Source organism: Neurospora hispaniola, assembly GCF_033458365.1.
Source record: "Neurospora hispaniola strain FGSC 10403 chromosome Unknown B0T23scaffold_7, whole genome shotgun sequence".
NCBI lineage: Eukaryota > Fungi > Ascomycota > Sordariomycetes > Sordariales > Sordariaceae > Neurospora > Neurospora hispaniola.
Window position 1 is genome coordinate 460,552 of NW_026944412.1, and position 14,510 is coordinate 475,061.

General features: G+C 54.5%; 3 protein-coding genes across 3 annotated transcripts; 1 reads left to right on the forward strand and 2 right to left on the reverse strand.

Annotated features, from left to right (window-relative positions):
• Nucleotides 1-454: 454 nt before the first annotated feature.
• Nucleotides 455-5,404, reverse strand: B0T23DRAFT_446201 (uncharacterized protein; the record flags this gene model as incomplete). Its single annotated transcript, XM_062840954.1, has 6 exons — nucleotides 455-3,686; nucleotides 3,787-3,915; nucleotides 4,001-4,483; nucleotides 4,577-4,667; nucleotides 4,726-4,802; nucleotides 4,868-5,404. The coding sequence occupies 6 exons, from the start codon at nucleotides 5,402-5,404 to the stop codon at nucleotides 639-641; spliced, it is 4,365 nt and encodes a 1,454-aa protein (XP_062689597.1). The 3' UTR covers nucleotides 455-638.
• Nucleotides 5,405-6,922: 1,518 nt separating this feature from the next.
• B0T23DRAFT_207388 (uncharacterized protein) lies at nucleotides 6,923-9,557 on the forward strand. The gene is made up of 2 exons (XM_062833488.1): nucleotides 6,923-7,267; nucleotides 7,323-9,557. The coding sequence occupies exons 1-2, from the start codon at nucleotides 7,102-7,104 to the stop codon at nucleotides 9,452-9,454; spliced, it is 2,298 nt and encodes a 765-aa protein (XP_062689598.1). The 5' UTR covers nucleotides 6,923-7,101; the 3' UTR covers nucleotides 9,455-9,557.
• A 376-nt stretch (nucleotides 9,558-9,933) lies between these two features.
• B0T23DRAFT_386012 (elongation factor 3) lies at nucleotides 9,934-14,352 on the reverse strand. The gene is made up of 3 exons (XM_062837577.1): nucleotides 13,791-14,352; nucleotides 10,405-13,393; nucleotides 9,934-10,339 (listed from the first exon to the last, which is right to left on the reverse strand). The coding sequence occupies exons 1-3, from the start codon at nucleotides 13,943-13,945 to the stop codon at nucleotides 10,313-10,315; spliced, it is 3,171 nt and encodes a 1,056-aa protein (XP_062689599.1). The 5' UTR covers nucleotides 13,946-14,352; the 3' UTR covers nucleotides 9,934-10,312.
• Nucleotides 14,353-14,510: the final 158 nt, after the last annotated feature.

Here is a 14,510-nt window from a genome sequence, read left to right on the forward strand (position 1 = left end):
CTATGTTCCTTTTCTCGATCCCATAATCGTGCCATAATCGAAGAACAAAACATGGAATGGCTTCAGAAAAGCGAATCAAGAGCTGGAGGCAGTGCCAGAACAGTTCCGGACAGCAATCAGAGAGAAAATAGTCTGAACGCGGATGGACGCTCAGGTGGCTCTGCAAAAGTGGCGAGTGGCCGAGGAGGACATCGACAGGCCTCAGTAGCTGCAATCGACAATGAGATTGTAAGATCTGTCGAGATGTTTGCGTCCGTATATTAGCAAACATTCACGTCAGGGTGAATCAGAAATGCCAGTGGACGACAGTAGTACTCAATGCTCGGTTCGTTATGCAAACGACTGGCTCCAGGGTATAAGAAAACCACACACTAGCTGACAATTACAAGCAGAAGTCGATCCAAAAATGAAAGAAAAGTTATTGTATCTAACCAGATAACCAAGTATAAAACGCAGAGTATACCACAAACCCAAACTAATCCACTAACCTGTTCCTGTTCCGCCACCCAAAGTAGTCGGCCCTCCCGATTTACCTTGGACAACTTGATATCACACCCTATCCTCCATCTCTGTCCACCCGCTTCAACCTTCACAACACCAGCCCTTTGTTTAGTCCACATCCCCCTGAAAACCGCGACCTACATTATCCCGTCGTCCATATCCATATCATCATCACCCGCATTCTCCCTCTGCCCTGCTGTTTGACTCCCCTCATCACCAAAAACACCTCCCAGACCACCCCACCCGACACTTGGTTCTCCAGCATTCGCATCAGGACCCCGAGCGCCCCTACCACCCCGAGCACCCTGAGCACCACTCGGAGCGCCCGGAGCGCCCGCTCTACCTCTTGGAGCATTCGGAACATTCATCTCAGCGAAAGGAGCTCTACGACGTTCATAGATCTCCATGCCTCTACGGCCGGGCGGCCCTCTAGCATCCACATTCCGCCTAGGTGCCGCAGGTGGAGAACCACCATCACCACCACCATCACCACCGAAAAAGTTCAACCGACCCAACGGTGCAAGCAACCCCCGCATGCCAGACGTTGGAGTCCTGATTTGCGTGGGAGAATCTCTACCCCTCGGAGCGCGAAATTCAGGCGTAGAAGGGCTGCGAGCATTGCGAATGTCAGCGTCGGTGGCAGCGCGTCCGCCACTGCCCGGGCCGAGGCTGAGGCCGAAGATACTGCCGACTGCGTTGAGGAAAGAGGGGGGAGGAGTTTCGTTGGGTTGGACTTGACGACGGGGTCGACGGCCGCGGGGTCCTTCGAGAGGGGAGTGACCGGGGGATCGGCGACGGGGACGAGGGCCTTCGATGGGGTGACGAGGAGTTTGGGAGTGCACGGGAGGAGTCTTCTGGTAGGCAGGGGGAGGGGTCCGGTAGGGGGAGCGGGAGGGGGCGCGCATGTGGGGAGTGCGGAGGGGGCTTGTGCGAGGAGGGAGGTTACGTTGGGGAGTGGTGGGAGTGGTGGTGGTGTCAGGTTGAGGGGGGATAGTGGTGTTGGGTTGAGGGGGAGCGTCCATGAAGGGGTCGGCGAGGTTAGGGTCGTTGGTTACGATACCGGTTTCGGATTCGGAAGAGGAGTAGCAAGTTGGGCAGTAGGAGGAGGAAGAAGAAGAAGAAGAAGAAGAAGAAGAGGAATAGGAGTGGGAATGGGAATGACGATGGTGGCGGTGGTGGGTAGAGGAAGAAGGCGCTGCTTGTCTTCCTCTCCTGCCCCCTCGGTTGTCGCTGTCGCTGATCTCCATGGGATCTCCGGGGCTGTAGCCAGTACCGGGGCCTTCGGGCATCCCAGGGCTCCTGGTGCTGCCTACGCTGTAGCTCCCTTCGGGTATCAACTCTTCGTCTTCAGGAGTACCTTCCGCACCAGCACTTGGTGAACCACCAGATCTACCACCAGAATCACTCTTAGGGCCGCCAGACCCACCACTGGACTCGTCACTAGAACTATCACTTACATCATCATCAGACCCAGAACTAGAAGAAGAAGTCCAAGCAGAACCGGTAGCAGAACGGGAAGCACCAGCTGCCGGGGACGAAGACGGAACAGCAGCAGCAGCAGGAGCACGAGCGAATCTTTGTGGCGGAAGTACCTGATTTGGGCGCAGTTGTCGCTTGTTAGCTGGTAGTTGTGGTTCATCTTCATCATCATCATCCCGTCCGCGCTTAGCGCCGGCCGCTGCTGTTGATGGACGTGATCTGATTTCCAGGTTCTCAAAATTGTGGCCTGAAAAGGTGGTTCCTGGTCCTTCTGCCTGTGGTCTAATCTGCAAGCCTGCAAAAGCGTGTCCTGACAAGATTGCTTCCTGCTCCGGATCATTAGCGGACATGACTCTCGTCGTTGGCCTTGGAGCCGGTGCCGATGCCAGCAGCGCCTGTGGGTAAGCTGATCTTGGTGAGATTCTTGACTGGGGGCTTCGGAGGGAGAGTCGTGATAATGATAGCTCCGAGTCATAGTCGGTGCCAGGGCTTGATTGTCTCCTTGCATTCTTCTTCTTTTGCTTCTTCCTCTTCTTCTTCATGATGTATGGTCTCACTCGTAATGTCCCTGTGCGGAGTTTGGTGCTGATTCTTCCAAAGATCACATGGAACTTCTCCCACAGTTGACGGAACAGGAGTGGCATGTTGAATAACTCTCGCTGCGCAATCTTTTGCAGGCGCTGGGACCGGGTGCGTAAGACGGTATCCGCGATGGAAGGCATTGTCTTTGCGATCTCGTCAAATTCACGCTGAGAGATGGTGTTCTTTTCCAGGTAAGTTCTGGTTTGTTTCAGAGATTGGAAGAGTAACGTGATGCTTGTTATACTCTCGCTGATAGAAGAGAGGAGCTGGTTATCGAGAAACACGATTGACATCCAGCGGGTTATCTTGGCCGGAAGAGACAGGCTCATGATTCTGTGCACCTTGCGCCCGTAGGACTCGATCCGTTGCTGAAGCTTCCAGAGCTGAACTTGGAGGTAGCTCTTGTCGAAATCCGAAAGCTGGAGGTATTCGACCGCCATGCGCTGGGAGTGCTGGAGTTCGGCCAACACGGAGCTGCAAAAGTCTTGCAAGGCGGATAGCAGCTCCTGGGTGGTAGAGCGTGCGTTGAGCTGGGTGACGCTGACTGCTGCATCTCCAGGCATGCTGGACAACGCGTTGTTTCTGATCTTTTCCATGTGTGCCTTTACGTCTGCGTCACGGCCAGACCACCGCTTTTTCTCCTCGTCCCAGCGGCTCTTGGTTCGCACGCCGACTAGCTCTTCGTCAACGAGATGGCCCAGGTACTCAGCCACCATCCCATATCCAGCGGCCCTGAACGCTCGCACTGCCAAGTGCAGCCATCTACCCTTGGAAAACCCGAAAGTTTCGTACCAGTCCTGTTTCCTCAGTTCTGCGTCGTGCGGGACGGCAAAAGAAGGTCTTCCGGCGGTGGTGAATCTCAGGGCCCTGTGGCCGTAGATCGGAACATTGGCATCCCAGAAACTCTGCTGAAATAATCGGTGGACATCCTTGAGCTGAATAAGAGTTCCGACGCGTGCTGTGGGCAGAATAGCATTACGGAGGTAGTCTGCCCTGTTTTCATGGTCTTTGTGGTCGGGTGGGTCGGGCCACTGCCAGAGGCAGATGTCAATGGGCCATGTGCGGTAGGGATAAAATCTGGCGATGTCGGTTTTGTGAGGCGGTTTGAGGGTGCCGCCCCATAGCTGTGGTTATTATTATCTTGTTAGCGTTACGAATGCGGGATTATCGTCTCAGTGGTTAAGTGACTAGACTAATGGTCACGACGGGTGTGGATATGCTTACCTGGTTCTCGAATGCAAATCCGATCTCAGCTTTTCCCTCATTAGCCCAGAAGGGATCGTCCCATGCTCGGCGGACTTCTGGGTTTAGAGTGTCTGCGACGTGGCCATACATGGCAAAATGAGCGGCATGCTATTCATCAACGACGGACGGCGGTTCCTGAGTCAGCTACAACATGGCAGGCTATTAGAAGGCAACGGGATAAATAAAAACATACAGCTAGTTCGTGAAGAATGACAGTTGCAATCACGAGTGAACAGTTTTGCTTTTCGACAATGGTGTACTGCGGGACAAGCAGAGGCCACATGATCTCGGCTGCAATTGCGACTTCTAGACGAAAATTGACAGCGTCGTTTCGATGGTATGGCTGCGTCTCACCGGTCATGTCGTCTCGGCCTGGTCCTTGTCCAGCCACGAATTGACGATTTGACTTGATGCTGAGGCTTATTCTTTCCTGGATATAGCTGAGGGCGAGGTTTGCTCTCATGTGAGTGCCCTGCTTTGCGAACCAGTCCTTGGGCTCGTTGGGGTCGATGTAGATGAGCTTTTTGTCCTTGTGTTTCCTGCTCTTGCGGTGAGGTGGGACTTCAATTCCACAGAGGGAGTCCAAGCATGCTCGCCAGAAGGGATGATCCATCTGTAAAACCCGGGTGACGAGCTGGAGGGCTGGTTGGAGGGCTGTCCACAGTTCTTCGTCGTTCTGTGAAAGATGTCAGCTATGTAGTATTCATGGTCCATAACGAGTAGAACGGAGGTTGACGACAGGGATATGGCCCATGTGCCAATAACGTACCACAGAGTATTCACCTATTTTACCGCAAAGATTGTATCTCGGCCGGCCGCCCTCGTCCATATTGAGCCATTTTTGGTCTCTGACGAGTAAACTATAGACAAGTCAGCTCTGCTACTAGTGTCAACCGAAAGTCAGGAAGTGATGCGTACTCGTGAAGGTTCCCACTGAGGTTGCTCTCTTGAGGCTCAAAGTCCGGGTGCAAAGGCTCAGCTTTCCAATCGATTCTCTAAATTGGTGGACGTCAGCTTTTCCGATCTCTGGATTTCAGTACTAAATCCGGTGGAAGAATACCTCTTTAGTCGTGAACCCATAGAACAAGGCCCTTTGATAATCCTCATCATCAGCATAGACCTCTTCTTCCCCAAATTTGCTCTTGAAAAGAGCGATGTTTGCATGCGAGTACGATGCCGGATCCTGATCCAGATTCTGGAATTCGTGCTCGAAGGCTTCGGCTATAGGGGACATGCGTGACCGGCCGTGTCGAGGACCACGGAAGTCATCATCGGGGAAAATTCCATATCGGAGGGCGTATCTGGTGGGGTTCTGCGCTCTGTCCTCGGGCAGGAGAGCTGGCCGCAGCCGAGACGTCACATCACCCTTGATGACGGCCGTTGCACCGTCCTGCGGGACGACTTCTTCTGGGAGAAGTGTGACGCCCTCTTGAGGCCAGTTGGGACGTGTCCATCGTGGGATAAGAAAGGCGGCATCTGGATCCTGCGTTGCCTCAAGGACTGTGTCATAGGTGTTCTGCTTGATGGTGTTGATAGTTGAGGAGAACGGTTCCCACTTCCAGTCACGAATGTCGTCGTCGGACTCGTCGGCGTTCATGTTTGCGTAATCCGATGGTAGCAATAGCAAGGAGAGGGAAGAACATGATGGTGAGCAAACGATAGACGTATATTGAGTATATCATGTACATAACAAGTAAACTTTCGACACAAAGAGGTTGTTCCAGCGTGGTGAAGAGGGCCATTCCTTTCCTTGTTCGATTCCGCTTCCGGCACTCTTTGGGAAACGAGCCATGAATGAAGACAATGGTGAGAGAGACTCAACGCATCTGGATCTATGTGGTATCCTTGTACCCATCGTCTTTGGATACGTGATCTTGAGTTCGGGACACAAAGATGCGAAGGAGAGGAAAAGAGAAGAGAGAGAGAGAGAGAGAGAGGGGTACGTACCTCCCCATGTTGTCGTCGAATGTGGAGCCAGCCCAGCACCAGTCGGTGCCAAGTTTGGCAGCCTGCAGCTGTCAGCTGTCAGGTACGGTCATGCCCTGTATGGTTCATGCACGCACTGTACTACGCAGTGTACTATGTAGGTTGCCAAGTAGCGGCGGGTACCTCGCTCCTGACAGAATTAAGCGCACCGCGCCCGGGCCCACCACAGATTTCATGATCAAAAACTCGGCCGATGTCTCACCAAAGAACTTGGTTCTCACTGCAAATTCATGAGCAGTCAATGCTTCTTCTAGAACGATACGTTGTCTCAAACTTCGGGTATGCGTCCCTGAAGTGAACGCATTTTCATCAACGTTGCCACGAGTGGTGATGTTCGCCAAGGGCGCGGCAAAACGTGGTAAACTGGTTGTCGGTGTGCGCATAATTCTGACGTCCACGACTAGACTTCAAGAGTGTGCTACTCTTAGTGTTAATGCAGCTTTTCGTGAAGCTCCCTGTCATGTTATTCACCACCAGGATCTCCTAATAGCCGATACGGCAACGCTCGAGAACCACGCATCAACATGACATGTCCTTGCCGTCTGTGCAATGGGTAACACACGGCGGCATGTATAGAGATTAATAAAGATTGATGAATCCAATATCGTCTCTGCGACCTTCCGGATTACGTGCTCTCGTATTGGTCTTTTCCCAAGGTTCCCAGGGTCGGCATCCGCTCTCTGCATCGACTGACCATGGTCCATCTCTGGATTTTCCCGCTAGCAGATGCAACTCCACCTTCCGCAACGAGAAGGTGACTCTGGTGTCCCCTGTCTTCAAGCCTCTTTCTTTTCTCTCTCACCGTCCGAGTTCCGATTCCTCTTCAACTTCCCGGGAGCTAGGCATCATGGCCGGGACTGCCAGGCACAAGTCCTCGAAATGGTTCGTAGTTGACGGATTCTATCCTGGCTGGCCGGCCTCGAGCAGGGAAACCTTCACTATTGCGTGATAATGACAACTGATAAGTGAGAGGGGGAATGCTGTTTACACCCTATTCTCCTTCAAACCGGATTTGTCTGAACACCGGACTAGGCTCAACATAGTCTAGTACATGAGCTGTCGATTGGGCATGGCAGACTTGCCAGCCGCTCTGAATGGTTTCTTCAGCTTCCCGGCCCCGCTGGCCGTCTTGCATGCAGCTGCTTCCCGGATCTGCTAGACCGCAAGGGGAATGTGCAAGATAAATCCAGTTTGTATATATAGGGAGTGGCAGATGGCAAAGTATAAAAGAGTCATGATGCCTTCAGAGGGAGCTTTGGCTCTTGGGTTTCTTGTGTACGCGCCGTCAAGCCTTTTCCAAGTATCGATATGCGTGGACACTTCTGGGCCGTCCCGGCCGTACTGGCTGCCGTCATTGACTCGGCCGCTTCTAAGCCAGTCATCACCACAACGGCCAGTCCAACTGTCCCTACCAGTGAGCCGTGTGCCATTGTGAGCAGCTCATGGGCTTCCCAGAAGGCTGCCAACCCATCAGGTGAGTTGTAATGTTGACAGACGATATTCGAGAACGTAAGCTGACAGACATCAAGCTACCCCGACTGTGGCAGCCGCTCTTGCTTACGAGTGTCTTAACTCGATCCCTCTAGGGAAAGATGCCGCCATCGAGCTTGTGGATGCGATCAGGCCCTACATCGACTGGCAAAGTGACTCGGCCTACAAGGCCAAGCCGCCCAAGGAATACCCTTACCCAGCTTACGACGTCTTTGGCGCTCTTGACAACGTCAAGGCCAAGCTGCAGGCGGACAAGTACGCCAACGAGTACCAGTTCCAACAGGAGCTGTACACCACCGTCTTCGGTCCCGGCCACGATGGCCATTTCGTCTTCTATCCGGACGCCCTGACCCGCGTCTTCGAGTGGCGTCGCCAGCGCTCCCTGGTGTCCATCAGCGAGGACAGCAAGTCCCTCCCCGTTATCAAGGTGTACGAGGACGTCCTCGCCAACCCCAAGAACGCTTCCGTGGTCAAGCTGATCAACGGCATCGACGCCGCCACCTATCTGGCCAAGACCATCGACGTCGCCGGCATCAGCCAGGACCCCGATGCCAACTACAACACCATGTTCTACCAGAAAGCCACCTTCGCCAGCAGCAAGTCGACCGGCTTCTTCGCCAACGGCGGCCGTATCCGGTACATCTACCAGGGCGCCAACACCACCCTGACCTTTGCCAACGGCACAAGTGTGACTCTCGAGAACCAAGCCGCTGTCAAGGCCGACATGACGAACGTCACCTCGGGCGCAGCCTACTACGCCAAGTTCTGCAACCCCCACGGCGCGACCCTTAACAGCTCCACCGAGGCCGCCGAGGACGGTCCCGCAGAGAACGTTCCCGGCTACCCCAAGCCAGTCATCATCACCTCTGACGCCGTCGTATCCGGCTACTTCCTCGAGGGCGCCGGATACGAAGACGTAGCCGTCATCGCCCTGCTCGCCTTCTCCTCCGACTCCATCGCCGAGTTCCAAGCCGTTGTGCAGGATTTCATCGCCGAAGCCGTCGCAGCCGGCAAGACAAAACTGATCGTTGACTTCCAGAACAACGGCGGCGGCTACATCCTCCTCGGTTACGACTTCTTCCGCCAGTTGTTCCCCTCCATCGTCCAGGACGGGTTTTCGCGGTGGAAGGAAACCGACTCGTACAACGCCATGGCCCAGATCGTCAGCGACCGCGTCTCCGGGGTAAACCCGTACACCACCCCCGACGATGAGCTGGTAGAGGACTACGAGTCCTGGTTCAACTACCGCTACGATCTCAACCTGACCAACCAACCCTTCCGCTCTTTTGACGCCAAGTTCGCTCCCCACGTCTACCAGGGAACCAAGTACACCAACCTGATGCGCTGGAACCTCAACGACAACCTGACCACCACCAACGAGACCTACGGGATGGGCATCGAGATCACCGGCTACGGTTCTCTCAACCCCTCGGTCGTCCAACAGCCCTTCGACGCAGACAACATCGTCATCCTCTACGACGGCGCGTGCGCCTCCACCTGCACCTTGGCCTCGGAATTTCTGAGGATCCAAGGCGGCGTCCAATCCATCGCCATGGGCGGTCGTCCCAACCACAACCCCATCCAAGGCGTCGGCGGCGTCAAAGGTGCCCAAGTCCTGCAGTACCGCAACATCTACTCATCCGTCCAAAAATACCTCCCCTTCGCCAAGACGGAGTCCCAGAAGAAGGCTCTCTCCAAGTTCAGTATGCTCCCCATCAACCGCAGCGCCGCAGCCGCCGTCAACGTGCGCGACCAGATCCTGCGGGATAACGTCAACGACGGCACCCCTGCCCAGTTTGTGGTGGAGGAGGCCGATTGTCGCTTGTTTTGGACGCTGGACATGGTCAAGGATGTGAGCGCCGTGTGGAAGCGGGCGGCGGATGTGGCCTTTAATAAGGGCAAGTGTAATGTGGGTGCCATCAAAAAGTCGGCTAAGGGTAAGGGACCTAAGCCCGGTCATGTCGGTACTGCTGCTGCTGCTGCTGCTGGTAGACCCGGTGCGGGTAAGGGCAATGGGGATGGAGGTAAGAGACTGTCGGAGATTGTGAGAGAGGAGGAGGAGGAGAAGAAGGCCAAATTTGGTATTTCGAGATTTGGTGGAGACGGAGGCAAGACACAACAGCAAATTGAGGATTGGGAGGCTGTTTACCGATTGGAGGTCATTCCTTGAACGGAATAACATGTTTTGGATGAAAGTGTGGGAAAGGAAAGGGTGGTGGTATTGTACTGAAGGAAGATGGGAGTACTTGTTTTGTATAAAGCGAATTGCGTACATAACCGAATGATACCCAAAGATGTAAACGAATAGCGTGTTTGATGCAAGCTTGCCCGTTGTTGTCAAGTGTAAACAAACAATGAGGTAGCTCGATGTATCACTAGATACGAGAAACGAGCATTGCTGCTTCACTGCGCCGCACTTGCGCTGCCATGCATTGTTCATGAGGGTCTGAACATATGGGATTGCCAATGTTGAAGATGCGATGTTGCAACTGTCGTATCGCCAAAGATCTGCCCGTTTTGACTTGTTGTGTTGGTCACGTGACGTATTCAGAGCGGCTTTAAATATACCAGGGAAATATACCTCCAGATATGACAGAATAGTTCGATTTCAAGCAGCAAAACTAAGCACATTGCACAAATACACATGAGTTGTTGTAATCAAGTGTGACTTTTTAAGTCGTCTATCATCTAGAATGTCATGCATCTCTTTCGTTATATCCACGTTGGGTATCCTCCTTTTTTCCCCTCCAGACGGGCACACCATGAAGACATTAGGATAAACATGACCATCTCGGGGGTCTCCAGTCCCCAAGTGTCCCGAATCCTTGCCTCCCGGCCACCCAGTAGAACGATACGCTGCGACGGTTGTCTCGCAAGAGAAATTATGATCTAAAAGCTCATAACACCAAAGTAGACGCAAAACCCACGATGCCTGACCATGCAAACCGGACCCAGAAAAAGCAACTTTTGATCTCCATTGACAAAGTGAAATCAGTCTTGAACGCACCACCCATCAGCAACGAGTGATTTAGAAGTCGTCCTCGTCAGAGAAGACCTGTTGAGAAAAAGTTAGTGAACCTGCTGACAGAACAATAAGGGAGTGTGGATTATTAAACGTACCTCCTCACCACGCTTGCGGCGGGCCATACGCTCCTTCTTCTTCTTGCGGAGCTCGGCAGAAGAAAGCTTAGCCTTCTTCTTGGTGGAGACGATCTTGTTGCCCATGGCATCGAACTTCTCCTCCTCCTCACCATCGTCCTCCTTGAGACGAGGACCAGAGCCCTGACCCTGGACCCAGTTGTGGCCGGAAGGAGTCATCTTGCCGTCCATGACAGCCCAGACTTCCTCAGTCAAGTCCTTGGTGAACTCGGCAGAGTGGGTAATGATGATGACACCACCCTCGAACTTCTTGAGGGCCTTGGAAAGGGCACCAAGAGAGTCACGGTCGAGATAGTTGGTAGGCTCGTCAAGGACGATCAAGTGAGGACGCTGCCAAGAGCAGGCGGCAAGGACGACCTTGACACGCTGACCACCGGAGAGACCGCGCATGCGGGAGTGAGAAACAAGCTCGGCATCGAGACCGAAGTTGGCGCAGTGAGACTCGATCTCCTTGCGGACAAGGGGACGGAACTGACCGGAAGCGAGGGCCTCCTTCATATCGACATCGGCAACCATCTTCTGGTGAGAAGCGAGAAGCTCGTTACGGGGCAACCAAGCGTTGTCAGCGGTCATCATGGGGACCCAGCGCTCGTTCTTCATGCCAATGTTCTCGCCGAGGGCGAAAGAGCACTCGTACTCGTAGGAGTTCTTGAACTTTCTACGGCTGTGAATGCCAATGACACGACGGGCAGTGCCCTCGATCTTGAAGACCTTGTTCATGGCCTCCTCATCGGCCTCGGTGATGATCTTGTTGGCACGATCCATGGTCTCACGATCCTCACCAGTCTGGAAACGCCACTGGATGTACTCGGAGGGAGTCTTGTCGAGGTGGTTATCGATATGGGCGAAAGCGTGCTGCTTAATGTAGGCGATACGGATGTTCTCGTGCTGGTAGATCTCACCCTGGGTGGGGATGAGCTCACCAGTGAGGACGTTGATGAGGGTGGACTTGCCGGCACCGTTGGGGCCAATGACGGCAATACGGGAGCCGAGCGAGCACTGGAAGGAGATGTCGGAGATCTGGGGCTTGGCGGTACCGGGGTACTGGAAGGACATCTTGGTGGCACGGAGAATGGCCTTGGCCTTGGTCTTGACACCCTCGAGGAAACCGGGCTCGGGGAAGGAGAACTCCATCTCGGAGGCACCGAGCTCGTAGTAGGACTTGGCAGAGGGGACACGAGCGACGAAGTCCTTGAGGTTACCACGGTAACGCTTAAGCTTGAAGCGCTCGTAGTGGATAATGTGCTGGCAGACGTTGTCGAGGAAACCAGAGTCGTGAGAGACGATGATGGAAGTGCAAGGAGAGCTCTTGAGATAATCCTCGAGCCACTTAACGTTCTTGACATCCAAATGGTTAGTGGGCTCGTCGAGGAGAAGAATATCGGGAGCCTCGAAGACGGCACGGCACAGGGCGAGCTTCATCTTCCAACCACCGGAAAGAGCAGAGATGTCGTTCTTGATCATGTCAGGGCTGAAGCCGAACTCGGCGAGCTTGGCCTCGACATCCTCGCGGGAGGTCTCGACACCAGCCTCCTTGAGCTTCTTCATGGTCCAGTCAATGGTGGTCATCTCAGTGTCCTCGGAGTCAAGGTCGTGCTCAACGAAGACGGTCTTGACCTCGGACTGCTTGGGGAAACCCTCGACCTGCTCGTTGTTGATGGCGCGCATGAGGGTGGACTTGCCGGAACCGTTGGGACCGCAAAGACCGTAGCGCTGGCCACGCTTGAGACGAAGGTGGGTCTGGTTGAGAAGAATCTTGGCACCGTAGGCAAGAGAGAAGGTGCAGTTGCAGAGATCCTCACCCTCCTCATCGTCAGCCTCAGCCTCATCGGCCTCAGCGGCACCGGGGGTGGCCTTCTTGCGGAGGGCATCAGTGACAGCCTCGGACTCAGCGTCACCAACGATGACGGTGAGGTAGGGCTTGACGGCCTCAGCCCAGATGGAGGACTCAGTGGCCTTCTCGGCAACGAGCTGACCAGCAACGGCGGCGATGTACTCGACAATGGCGGCGGACTTCTCGAAAGCAGAGGCGTACTTGCTGCCGAGAACCTCCTTGAGGTGGCCAAGGACGATGTTGATATCACCGGGGTTCTGAGCCTCGGGGATCTTGCCGTCAACAACATTACCGACGCGGACGAGGGTGTCGAGAGCCTGCTTGGTCTTCTCACGGGCCTCGGGATCAGCGAGGTTGTCGTAGTTCTTCTGGAGAGCGGGCATCATCTTGGGCAAGAAAGGAGCAACAATGTTGGGGTCGTCGACGAGCTTGCACATGTTGTCGACAATAACAGCGGCCTTACGCTTGATGGCGGTGTCGCGCTCGTTGAGACCACGATCAAGGAGAGGAACCATGAGGGCAAGAGTGGGCTCAGTGACCTCAGTGACGAAAGTGGTGGCACCGAGCAAGTGAACGGTCTCGGGGACGTTCTCGGGCTTGGCGATACACTTGATGAGCTCAGGAATGAAGCGCTCGATATCACGGTTGACAATAAGCTGGCAGAGCTTCTCCATGGTCTGGTAGGCACGCTCCTTGACCTCCTTCTTGGTATCCCACATGGCCTCAGAAATGACGGGGATGAGGTCGGGGACGAGGAGACCGAGCTGGACGGGGGCGGTGCGGATGAGGGTGTCAATGAAGTCAAGGGCGGTCATCTTCTCGGGCCACTTCTGGGCGTTGCGGATGGTGTCGATGAGAGGGTTGAGGGTGGCCTTGACAGCGTTGGGGTTGATGGCCTCGGCGATGGCAAGAGCGGCAGCAATGGCAGCGTTCTTGACAGCGGTGATCTTGTCACCAGCGGCAGTGAAGACGCTGGGGAGGAGGGCGACCAGGTAGGGCTCAACATGGGCGGAAACCTCGCTGTGCTGAGCGATGGCCTGGATGGCAGAAAGAGCCTTCTCGCGAGCGGTGGCATCCTTCTTGTTGGCGAGCTGCTTCTTGAGCGCCTCGACAGTCCTATTGGTGATTCACATGTTAGCACAGCGTTCTCCAAATTTTTTGATGTCTGTGTTTGTGCGTGGCAGGGAGATTGCCCGACTGGGACACTGGTGCCTGCAGCGATGCACAATGCTCATTCGATGGATCCGACCCCCAACAAGAAAAGTCGGACCTCAAATTTGACACCGTCCTGCTGAGACCACCATATCGGTGACCGATCCTTCGGAGAGGCATTTGTGGTCCATGTCCTTCAGTACGCCCCCACTCCACTTTTGGCGGGGTAGGTACGCTTCGACCGCCAACTGCGATGCTCAATTTTTTTCCCAGCGCCAAGGCAGACAGACGCCAGGGGAAGGCAGTGGAGCGGCTGATGCGACCCAGCAAAACTGAAAATTGTGATGTGAGGAATTCTTACTTGACGGGGGTATCAAGGTCCTGGGTGCGACCGTTGATGAAAGAGGCAACCTCGATGGAAGCCTGCTTGACGGCATCGGCCTCGTTGGCGATGGTGAGCTTCTGCATGAGCTCATCAAGAACCTTGAGGCTCTGGGCGTTCTCCTTGGCGGACATGATGACTGATGTGGTCGTGGAGTCGACTGAAAAAGCTGTTGTCTAGGTCGGAGATCAAAAATGAACAAGTGCCGTCGGTCTGATCGAAGCAAGCGACTTGAATGAAAGAGTCGTGGAGGTTTTCGATGGAGGGTCGAAAAGGATTCCTGACTCGAGATCGGCTCTTCTGAAGAAGTCGCGCGAAGAAAAGGTAAGAGACTGAGTGGAGGGCGTTCGCGGAGAACGAAACAGTCGAGTAGAAAAGAATGGAGGTCAAACCTGAAGAAAAAGAGAAAAGAGAGGAGGGCAGTGGATGGGGCCGGGGGACGGAGCAAAATATTTAACCAGGTCCCTGTGGGTGGTTTTTGCTGGGCGGCGGATTTTGCTGCAGGCGGCGACGGATGTGCGCACAGGCTTTTTTTTTTCGGTCGTCCGCTTGTGCAGCAAAAAAAAAAAAAAGGTTTGGGTCCGGTGTGGTAAGTGGTTGAGGGATCCACCAAGATGGCGCCGGTGGAGGGGGGGTAGAGAGGCTAACGAAGGGGGGGTCTGACTCTAGGTGGCAGGGCGTGGGAGGCGTCGTGGCCGA

Excerpts from the sequence above, each read along its gene's own strand:
- B0T23DRAFT_207388 (XM_062833488.1), top strand. The coding sequence starts at position 7,102 with ATGCGTGGACACTTCTGGGCCGTCCCGGCCGTACTGGCTGCCGTCATT. Across the intron at positions 7,268-7,322 it reads GAAGGCTGCCAACCCATCAG|CTACCCCGACTGTGGCAGCC; the intron begins GTGAGTTGTAAT and ends ACAGACATCAAG.
- B0T23DRAFT_386012 (XM_062837577.1), bottom strand. The coding sequence starts at position 13,945 with ATGTCCGCCAAGGAGAACGCCCAGAGCCTCAAGGTTCTTGATGAGCTC. Across the intron at positions 13,394-13,790 it reads GACCTTGATACCCCCGTCAA|GACTGTCGAGGCGCTCAAGA; the intron begins GTAAGAATTCCT and ends AATCACCAATAG. Across the intron at positions 10,340-10,404 it reads GCCGCAAGCGTGGTGAGGAG|GTCTTCTCTGACGAGGACGA; the intron begins GTACGTTTAATA and ends TTTTCTCAACAG.